This window comes from Balaenoptera acutorostrata, chromosome 16, assembly GCF_949987535.1.
Source record: "Balaenoptera acutorostrata chromosome 16, mBalAcu1.1, whole genome shotgun sequence".
Classification (NCBI taxonomy): Eukaryota; Metazoa; Chordata; class Mammalia; order Artiodactyla; family Balaenopteridae; genus Balaenoptera; species Balaenoptera acutorostrata.
Window position 1 is genome coordinate 65,102,526 of NC_080079.1, and position 11,056 is coordinate 65,113,581.

The 11,056-nt window shown below is 51.6% G+C and overlaps 1 protein-coding gene across 2 annotated transcripts in view; it reads right to left on the bottom strand.

Annotated features, from left to right (window-relative positions):
• Window positions 1–9,241, bottom strand: part of HK1 (hexokinase 1) — a 76,982-nt gene extending 67,741 nt beyond the window's left edge. Inside the window, exon 1 of one of the 2 annotated variants that reach the window (XM_057531351.1) lies at window positions 9,006–9,241. In XM_057531351.1, the coding sequence (XP_057387334.1) occupies window positions 9,006–9,068 (63 nt within the window). In that variant the 5' untranslated portion in view covers window positions 9,069–9,241. The remainder of the gene's footprint in view (window positions 1–9,005) is intronic. The other variant, XM_057531350.1, reaches the window with a different exon arrangement.
• Between the last annotated feature and the right edge of the window lie 1,815 nt (window positions 9,242–11,056).

An 11,056-nucleotide genomic window follows, 5' to 3' on the forward strand; every position in this document is an offset into this window, starting at 1 on the left:
AATCACATCCCCATCATGGGAGCCTTGGGTGATGATTTCTGCTGGGAGCCCACTGCAATGCACTGCTTTGGAAGCCTTAAGCCCTGGACCGAAGTCCTGGATCTGCGTGCACAGTGAGAGCTGCCTACTAGTGTCAGACAGACCTGTGTCTTCATCCCAGCTCTCTGTTCTCTGGCCACCAAAGATCACGTCACTTCCACTTCCTGAAGCTTGCCCGCCCCACATGTAAGATGCAGGAAGAAACACCTACACCCAAGCTTGCCAGAAGGACTTCACTAAATCAAGCATGTAAAAGTATTTTGAAAGTGGAACAGAACTTTGCAAATGTGAGTTGGTATCTTTGTTACAAGGATGGCCTGCAGTCTCCAACTCGACTCACGCCACCCACCCACAGAGGGTCCCGGAAGGCACCAGGGGACATTAGAGAAATGAGATCAGACTGAATAACAAGGCTGAAGGCAAACCCCACGTGTCAACCAATCAAGGAAATCAGCTGCTTACAGTAGGGCCAGGCAGAGGCTGGGAGAGAAAGCTAGAATAATAATGCCTTATAGGGAGCATGCGGAGGTCTTGCAGGGTAAGCACTGGCCTCCCCAAGTGTCCTCTTTTAATTGCAAACAGGATGGAGGGAAGGGGACAAATGGAAAGGGTACAGAGAAAAATTTGAAAAACAGAGAAAACCCCTAACATTCACTGTAAAAGACTTTATTGGGTCAATTTCCTGCCCAAGTGGAGGGAGTTGGTCAACACTGAGCAGCTTGTGGGTGGAGGGATGGAGGGTTGGGGATGGCAGGCACAAACCAGTGTGCTGGTGCTGGGGAGGATGGAGAGGATGGGAAGGAGGGGGAGGAGGGGGAGGATGGGAAGGATGGGGAGGAAGGGGAGGATGGGGAGGAGGGGGAGGATGTGGAGGATGGGGAGGGAGGGGAATGGGAATCGGGGGAGTTTGGAGGGTCTTGTGCCCAGCTCTGCCCTGGCCCTGGCTCTTTCCTTCCTTGAATCTGTTTCCCTCAACAGCAAAATCAGAGTTGGATGTGTTATGGTGGAAAGAACATGGGTTTCTGAGTCAGAGGACCTGGTAGTGTTTCTGTCCCTATCACTCATGAGCTGTGTGGTCAGCAAGTCACTTCACTACGTGGGGGCCTCAGTTTCCTCATTTCTAAATGGAGATGATGCCTTCCCCAGGTGGACAGAAGCAGGGGCTCTCCCAGCAATTCCACTCCTACACACATACCCAAGAGAAATGAAAGCACATGTCCACACAGGGAAAACTGTTCACATCAGCATTACCATAACAGCCGCAAAGTGGAAACAACCCAAATGTCCCTCAACTAACAAATGCATAAACAAAATATGGTATATAGACACAACTCAATATTATTCACTAATAAAAAGAACTGAAGTACTCATACATGTTATAGTATGAATGAACCTTGAAAACATGCTAAGTGAAAGAAACCAGACACAAAGGTCACACATTATATAATTCCATTCATATGAAACGTCCAGAAAAAGCAAATCCATTAAAAAAAAGAAAGTAGATTAGTAGATACCAGGGTGGAGGGAGCAATGGGGAGTGACTGCTTAATGGGCATGGGGTTTCTTTTGGGGGTCATGAAAATTTTCTGGAAATAGATGGTGGTGATGGTTGTACAACCTTGTGAACGTACTAGACACCACAGACTTGCACTCTTTAAAATGGTAAGTTGGGCTTCCCTGGTGGCGCAGTGGTTAAGAATCTGCCTGCCAATGCAGGGGACATGGGTTCGAGCCCTGGTCCAGGAAGATCCCACATGCCACAGAGCAACTAAGCCCACGTACCACAGCTACTGAGCCTGCACTCTAGAACCCACGAGCCACAACTACTGAGCCCACGTGCCACAACTACTGAAGCCCACGCACCTAGAGCCCGTGCTCCGCAACAAGAGAAGCCACTGCAAGGAGAAGCCCATGCACCACAACGAAGAGTAGCCTCCACTCACCACAACTAGAGAAAGCCCGTGTGCAGCAACGAAGACCCAATGCAGCCAAAGATAAATGAATTTATTAAAAAAAATTTTTTTAAATGGTAAGTTTTATAGTATGTGACTTATATCTCAATTAAAAAAAAAAAAAAAGCAGGGGCTCTGCCAGCGGACTTAATGCATCTGAATGCTGGCTCTTCTGTTTATACCTGAGCCTCAGGGTCCTCATCCAAAAGTGGCGATCATAAGAGTACCCACCTCACGGGGGACCTCTGAAGATATAATGCCTTTGGTGCAGCAAATGTGAGAGGCATTATATATGTTGGCTTCGATTAGTATTGTTACTATTGATGATTAAATAAGACCCATTTTAGGAAAGAGAGGCCCCTAGTAGGCATTCAGTGCACCCTTCCCTCCAAAGCCCCCTCAAGGCCTCGGGGGTCTGCGAGCCTGTAACCAAGCATGCAATCAGATGAACGTAATCTGACATTTTCTGCCTCCCCAGGGACTGCATTTGCAAAGGGCTGGGCTGCAGACTTCACACTGCAGTGTGCCGGGGGAGGGGGGGCCAGGTGGCGCACAGCCACCCTCTCCTTTTTTTTGTTTAAGGAAATACTGTGTTTATTTAATTTATTTTTTTTTTAATTTTATTTCTTTCTTTCTTTCTTTCGTTCTTTCTTTCTTTCTTTCTTTCTTTCTTTATTTATGGCTGTGTTGGGTCTTCGTTTCTGTGCAAGGGCTTTCTCTAGTTGCGGCAAGCGGGGGCCACTCTTCATCGCGGTGCGCGGACCTCTCACCATCGCGGCCTCTCTTGTTGTGGAGCACAGGCTCCAGACGCGCAGGCTCAGTAATTGTGGCTCACGGGCCCCTTTGCTCCACGGCATGTGGGATCTTCCCGGACCAGGGCTCGAACCCGTGTCCGCTGCAATGGCAGGCAGATTCTCAACCACTGTGCCACCAGGGAAGCCCCACCCTCTCCTTTTACGGAAGATAGTCTGAGAGAGGCTGCCGGCTTGAGCTTTCTGTAATAGAGAAACGTTTAGGGGACAGATAAGCCAGCCCTGCCCCAGTCAGATCCACCCAGGAAGAAAGTGTGTGCAGGCAAAAGCACACTTGTTTGTTTTAATTCCCAGAAAAGTTTAACGGATTCATGCTAGAGCACAAGGGGACACAGAGCGCCCTCACAAGCCTGTCTCTGTACGCCCTACCCCGCCACCTGGGCACTGTGCTAACAGCCAATGGGGTGGGCACTGCTCACAGTGAGCTGTCAACCTCACTCAGTAATACTCGGCAGCAAGGGCTCCCCTTCATAAGGTGAACTAGGAAATGGCTAATTTTAAGCCAAGCTCAAATGTTGTATGTGAATGGAAATGGCTGGGAAGAAACAGTTTCTTTCAAAATTACCTATTAAAAAATGTAAAGGTTTTATTGTAACCAAGCGTTGGCTGTGGAACCATATGAACCTGTACAAACTTCTGACTGTACTGGGACCTGACATGACCACGGAGGCAATTTGGCAAAATCTTAAAAGTGGGAAGATGCACTCACTCCTCCACCGAGCAATTTCAGCCCTAGAAACACAGCCTAGAACAACTTACGTGTGTACAGAAGGATCATGGTGGCACTGTCTGTAATTTGAAAAATCAGAAACTCAAAGGCCTACCAAAAGAATAGATACATTAGTTTGGTGTATTCACACAATGTAAGGGCATACGGCAGTTTAAATTGATGAAACAGAGGTATACAGATCAACATGGAAGAATGTCAAATATACAATGTTGAGCTTAAAAAAAGCAAGGATACAAACAGGATAACACCATTTACAAAAGGTTAAAGCCATATAAAGTAACACTACATACTGTTCATAGATATATGATATGTAATATAAATATTAAAACATGCAGGAAATGATAAACACCAAATTCAGGACAGAGGTCACCTCTGGGAGGAGAAATGAATGTGACTTGAAGACAGGCATAGAAGGGGTTTCAGTCATGTCTGTAATATAATTGTAATTGTGTCTGTTACCTCGCAAGCTGAGGAGTGGATACACAAGTGTTTGTTATGTTAACTTCAATATTTTTTACGCACCTCGAATATTTCATAATAAAAAATTAACTCATATGTATTGACTTGTGGGGGAGAGAATTAAAATACAGATTCCAAGTTAAATTATTCAAATCAACAAAGATGGGTTTTTCTCCTAAAGGAAAGAAGCAGGGGGAGCAAGAATGGCCCTCTGGATGCCATTCCAGATTTTCTGAGACCTTGAGAGTCACTCATCTCCTCTGGGCCTCCAGTCAGTCCCTGTTTCTAAATGGGGAATAAAATCTCTGCCTTCTGTCCACAGCACACAAGGCAGCAGGATGTCCAGGGGAGGAGCTGCGAGGGGGAGGGAGCTGCCCTGGGAGCTCAGGGATAATACTTCCTGTCGTGACATCATCACTCAGGTTTCTGAAAGATCAGATGAAAGCATACACATACACACATGCATGCTAGTGTGTCCATGTGTATTGTTAGGTACAGACAGACATATATACATATATGTGCACATATAGCTACACACACAATTGATATCTGACGTGGCACCCAGAAGGTGTCTTGGGATGCTCAGTGATAACAACCCATTAAAAAAAAAGAGAAAGCAAAGCTACATTTTGGTAACTATCTATTCGACTCTCCCTTACGAAGTTTCTAAGCATAATATTTCCATTTGTACATTTAGAGCCTGATGTTTTTTCTTTTTTTTTCGGCCGTGCTGCACAGCTTGTGGGATCTTAGTTCCTCAACCAGGGATCGAACCCGGGCCCTTGGCAGTGAAAGTGCCAAGTCCTAACCACTGGACCACCAGAGAATTCCTTACAGCCTGGCTTTAAGCAACTCTTAGGCTAGTGATTTCCCACCCAAGATCTGACCACTGGCTCCTATAGCTCTCACAGCATTCTCTGTTTTGCACTTATCATAAGACAGCAAATAATTATTTATACTCCATAAGAATAGGGACTATTTCTACCAGGTTTATAGTCGTCACCCCATCCTAGCACAATACTCTGCACATAATAAAGGACTCAAACATTTTCGGAAGAAATGATTGAGTTCCCATGATCCGATTTGATTCTAAAGGGCCTCAAATCAATAAGCAGGTGCCTGCAGTCTAGCCACGACTGCTTCTTGGACACAGAGCTGTATGGATGTCTCTCTATCCAGCATCTCCTCCAGGGCCTCCTCAGGCATGTTCAGAGCTGACGCCAGTGGCTAATTCTATCAGGCAGGAACCCCTGACTGCAGACACACATGGAGACAAATCAGTCCTTTTAGGAGAAAGCTGCCCATGCCTTCTCCAGAAAACAGGAGGAGTGTGGGAGGACAGCGCAGCATGGCCAGATGTGAAAGTCCTGAATACCCACCCACTTTCCCAGTTTATTCCCTCACTGCAATCCCAAATTATCAAACCAGATGAAGTCCTGGGCATTTTCTTAGGGGGAGAACTCCAAGGAACATCCAAGGTAGAGAGGACAGGGATTATGAAATGAAGATTCCCCAGGGAGTGAGGCTCATACTGGATGCTTGTATAACACCAGATCAAAAGGTGCATGAGATAGTTTTCATAATTTTCTCTCATCTCTCTCACCCCCGAGCAATAAGGAAATGGGCATTTTTAAAATGCTTGCTTTTGCTGCTCGAATACATGGACTCCAAGCAAAAAGAACTTGGTAGCCCTTTAACTGCTAAGCATACTCTCCTCTGCCTTCCTGAGCCAACCACTCGAGGACTCTGGGTTCAGCCATTGGACAAATCACACCTGTTGCTCACCTGCTTATGGGGATTCCTTAGGGTCATGGGGATCCCTCCCAGAGAAAATCCACTGGCATTTGCTCACCATCTGTCAACCCTGGAGAAAAGGATATCTAGTTTTTCTTTAGAGGCCAAGTTCTGACCTTGCTGGACCCATCTTCCTCTCCTAAAGGAACAGAGCACTACGTAATCCTTTACCCTCCTTCGAGCTCTTAATGGCTAACCCAAGTGGAGGAAGCAGGCAAGATGAGAGACATGTTAAAAGTTACTTGGAGGTGAAAAGACCCAGGCTCTAGCTGTAGAATTAACAGATGTCTGGTATTCTGATGAACGGAATCTTTCACAAGCACACATGTGCATCCTTTTCCTCCTAAAAGCACTAGAAGAGTAAAAGGGAAATCTATGTTTTATACTTAACTTCAGTCTAATGCCACGACACCCTTTTCACCGCACCCCATCATCCAACACTATGCAGATGCAGTCTGGAAAATGGGACTCCAGGCTGGGAAGCCAGATGCTTGGCCCATTTCAACCCAGGATATATTTATGAGGCTGAATTACTGATGTGTCTCATAGGCAATGGGGAGAGAAATGATACCCTTTCATGATCACTCTTGTATCCTGAGCAATCCCACAAACCTTTCCTGGCACCATCCCCATCTTCCCTCTTCCTACACCCAGGCCAGAGGGCAAGTAGATGGATGAGGATTAGTGTGGGATGCCAGAGCTGTCTCCAGAGCTCCAGAGGCCACCTAGGGCTGGAGGGCTGAATCACCATGGCTGCCCGCGCTGGCAGGTGCGGCAGGGTGGGAGCTGTCTTCACTGGGTCCTCATCAGGTTGCAAGTAGGGCCCAGTTCCCGCAGGAAGAACAGGGCTTGGAGTCCTGCAAGTGGAGGACTTACCTTGGAGTCCCAGGGTAAGTGGTAGGTAGGAAAAGCTGGTCTCTAAAAAGTCCTGAGTCCCAGGAGAGCAGATGGAGTCTCCCAGGATCTGCTCGAGTAGGGGCCGGGAAAACTGACTAGGCCATCAGAACAAGTGCCCACTATGTGCTCAGGAGGCCCAGGAAGCTTCCTGAGGACCACAGTCATGGATGGCAGAGTCACACAGCCCATCATGAAGGCCAAGGTGACCCCCTGGCAGGAATCCACATACTCCTCCCATAGAAAGCAGCCTGAGAACTCCTCCATGAGGTGCAAGAACGGCAGCCTGTTTTTAAGACTCTCCTTGACCAATAATATTATCTGGTGGAAGCTTTGGCCTCAAGACCCACCTCCAGCAAGGTTCTGACGCCAGAGGAGGGCGGGGAGGGAATTTCAGAGTGCCAATCTCAGAGGAGGGACTTGAGGATCAATTGATTCAGAAGTCACACAGTCAGACGCCTACAGGAGCCTGGTGGATAGAGTGTGAATCAGGCCACCAGGAGAGTGGAAGGCTCTGGGGCCACACTAGATACTGCGTGCCTGATAAAATAGGTCCCACTGAGGGCAGTCCAAACCTCAACCCAGCTTGGCCCCTGGCGGCCACACAGATGTGGTGGGTGCGGATGCTGGAGGCTTACAAGGTCATTCGGATCCCCACCTCAGTGATCTGCTGTCTTTGAGCTACAGAGGGCACCGTGTGCAGGGAGAGGGCAGTGAACTCATCTATGCCTTAAATCCCCCACTGTGAAATGGGAAGAACATCAAGGATACACAGCACCACTGAAGAAAACTGGTGAAATGCACATGTTGACATGCAGAGCTCCCCAAGCTCAGTGGTCAGAAGGAGGCTCCAGGGTGCTCCATGGGAGTGAGCATGAGTCCCACGGTTTGACAACTCCATAGTCACTGCCACTTGTAGCCATGAGGGACCGTGGCAGATTCCCAGGCCTGTCTCCTAACTACCCAACTCCGGTCCCCACTCAGCGCAGGACCCAGGATCCAAGCAGCATCCCCAATGCCTTTGTCTCAGCACCTCCCCCTCAGCTGACTTCCAGGAGGAGCCTCAGTGAAGTTCCCAGTGGAGGGAGGCAGAGACCTGGGTTCCGCCCTGGCTCTCCCTCTAACTCCTCGGGTGACCTTGATGAGGTCACTGCCCTTAGCAGGCCCGTTTCCTATTGTGCCAGAGGAGGGGGCTGTCTTGGGTGGTTAGGAAGAGCACTGAACATCCTGTGGCTGCAGGCCTGTGGCTCCCGTCTCACCTGTAGGTACAGCTCCTTTGTTGGAACTACAAAGTCAGGTTGACTTTGCTGTCCACCCCAGCTTATCCCAGCAATAATGTCACCCATTCTGGGTGTGGGTGGGTCAGGAGATCTGTCAGGCGTGGCAATGATAAAATGGGCGTCTTTCCCTACAGCTTAGGCTGTTTCTCAAAAACTTGATGCCAAAGCTGGTATAAGGGAGAGATACACCTTTAACACCTGCCAGCAGACAGTATTTTATGTTAGACAGAAGTTAAAGGCAGCAATACCTCAGGGTAGGGAAATGTGTCCTTGTGCAAGTACACACACGCCACAAGCATACATATCAAGGCCTCCATCCGACTCAAAAGACCAGTCTCTTATTTGAGCTCCCTGGGCTGGCTGGAAATTACAGCTTAAGAGAGCAGAGCGGTCACGTAGAGGGATAAAAAAATTCCATTCAGACATGCCGCTCCAGACCTGAGGCCTACGAGCAAAGTTTCCGGTGGCCTCACCGCTTCTCCTTGTTCCAGGAAGCCGTGCCGGTCGCCCAAGTCTTCAGATTAAGGAGCAGGCGCAACAACTGGGAGAGCCACGGTGACAGCTTTTCCGGGCACCCGACGCCCTCCACCGGGAACCCCAAATATGGGATACATGGCCTCCAGCCAGCACCCCCGCCTGCTGCGCGCTCACCTCCCCAGCATCTCTGTGATCACTCCTCCGCCCACGGCGCTCGGACCGTACCAAACAGGCCCTGTGGACCAACCCACCAGTCGCCACACGGTCACCCTCCCCGCATGGCCCGGGGGCCCATTTGACATCCACAGCTCGTTTCAAGGACACTGCAGCAGGCAGCCCAGTCTCGGGGGTCTCCCCCCCACCCCCCAACACACACACACACACACACACACACACACACACACACACATACGATCCCGGGAAGAATCAAAGGGCGAAGCCCACCACCAGCGGTCCAACCAATGCTGGCCTGGGGGAGGCTGGGCGCGGGAGGATGCAGGCGGCGAGCGGATACCGGAATGCAACGTTGCGGGCAGAGCGTCGGGCGGCGGCGCCGGCGGGGGCTCACCTTTTTGACTTGGTCATCCTTCAGTTCGGTGAAGTAATAAGCCAGGAGCTGCGCGGCGATCATGCTGGCGGTCGGGGGCTTGGGGCGGCAGGCTTGGGGCCGGCGTCTGTCCTCCGCAGCCTGGGTGAGCAGTGGTCCCAGGGCTGCAGCTCCGCGGCTCCTCCTCCTCCTCCTCCTCCGGCCGCTCCTCCCCCACGACCCGGGGCGCGGCGGCGGCTCGCGCGCTCCCAGTCTCCGCGCTCCCGTCCCCGAGAGGGTGACAGCCTCCAGCCGGCCCACCTCCTCGGCGCCCATTGGCTGCCGCGCGCCTCTGCAGCGCCGGGCGGTCGCGGCCGGGCCAGGGCCGGGGGGGCTCGGTGGCTGCTCCTCCCCGCGCCGGAAAGGGGGCGGGCGACGCCGCGAAATCCCCCACAGCCTGGCATCTCCCAGCACGTCCCCCACGTAGGGAGCCGGCGCAGGGGCGGGAGGTTCTGTCGCGCGCGCACCGTCACGCGTGGCGGCGCCCTGCTCGGGGTGGGGCGCAGGCTTGGAGGCTCGGGACGCGAGAGGAGGCACCGCCCGGCCCGGTTTGCTGCCGAACGGGGCAGCCTAGAGGGGGCGGTCCCCTTCCTTGGAAATTAGGGCTCGCCCCTGGGAGTTCCGTGGAAGGGGAGACGCCCGGAGGGGGGCTCGAAGAAGTGGGCGTGGAAAGCGAGCGGGGGCTGTGCCGGCGGAAGCGAGATCGCGGAGGCTTCGCGGTCCTCGCACCGGGTCACCACGCCAACCGGCTCTCGCTCGGCCAAGGGGCCGAGCGCCGAGCCCCACCTGGGCCCTCACCGACGGAGCTTCATCCCACTCCACCCCGCCCCACCCTGGCCCGCCCGTGCTGCGGTGCCTCCAGGCCTAATCCCCGGCTGGCGGATTTGTGTTGCTAAACCAAGAGCGACGCCCCACAGCGTCCGCCCCTGAGTCACCGGTTCTTTCGGCCGGCCCTCCCGAAGGGCGCACGCCCGCTGGGCGGGACTTGAGCTGCAGGCCCCGGCCTGTCCCCATGCCCCCCGGCCCCCTGAGCACCCAGGCTCGCTGGACTGTGGGGGACAGTTTGGGCGCCCCTCCTAGATGCCACCTTTCTCACTTCCCGGAGGAAGTTAGCCGGGCTGGGAGGAATCCCTAGAAAACCATTCAGCTTTAAAGGGGGGAAGGAAGGTGAGGAATCAGAGGTGTTTATGCTGCTACTAGGACTGATGGCAACCATAGGATTCTTAGATTAATTGCTTCTGTGTGCCAAACACCACCAGGAGCTTTACTGCCTTACAAAAGGACATGTATTGAGCTCAAAATACAAAGAAGTGGTTACTATTCTGATTCAACGGGTAAGCAAGTGGAGGCTCACTGAGGCCATGTGTCTTGCTGTACAACCAGAAAGCTGTAGATCCAGGATTAGACTTTGGGTCTGTGTGTTTTCAAAACGAGTGCTCACCCCTGGGTTTTGCTGTCCTCCCAGTTGTATGTAGCCTCTGCCTAAATAGGCCATGATACTTGAACCAAGGCTGCATCACATGGTGCCCTGAGATGGCCAGTGTCCAACCCCATAACCTCTACCCCAGCCCTGGATCCTGCGGGTCCCTGGCCAGGCCTAAGAAAGGTACAGTGGAGTCAGGAGGGGGTGGTTTAGGTCCAGAACAGCCCTCAGGAACCTCAGGGGCATGGCTTTGACATCACCAACTGAAGAGGGTCTCAGCTGTGGCCCTTGAGGCCAGAGCCCTCAGTCCAGAGCACAGCCCCTGACCCCTAGCTTTATGGCTGTGGCATCCAGGGTCACCTCTCTGAGCCTGCTTCCTCATCTATAACATGGAGATACTAATGCCCACCTACCTCCCATGGTTGCTGTGAAATACTACAAATAAAATACCTGCTTACGATATACAATTAATAAATGGTAGGTATTATCATAAGATTGACTGGGAAGCTGATGAGGTTTACACTTCAGGGCTTCTTGCTTGCATTCCCCCAATTCTAGGCCCTCAGAGGGCCTATCAATTTTATATTTGTAATTTTGAATTATTTTCCAA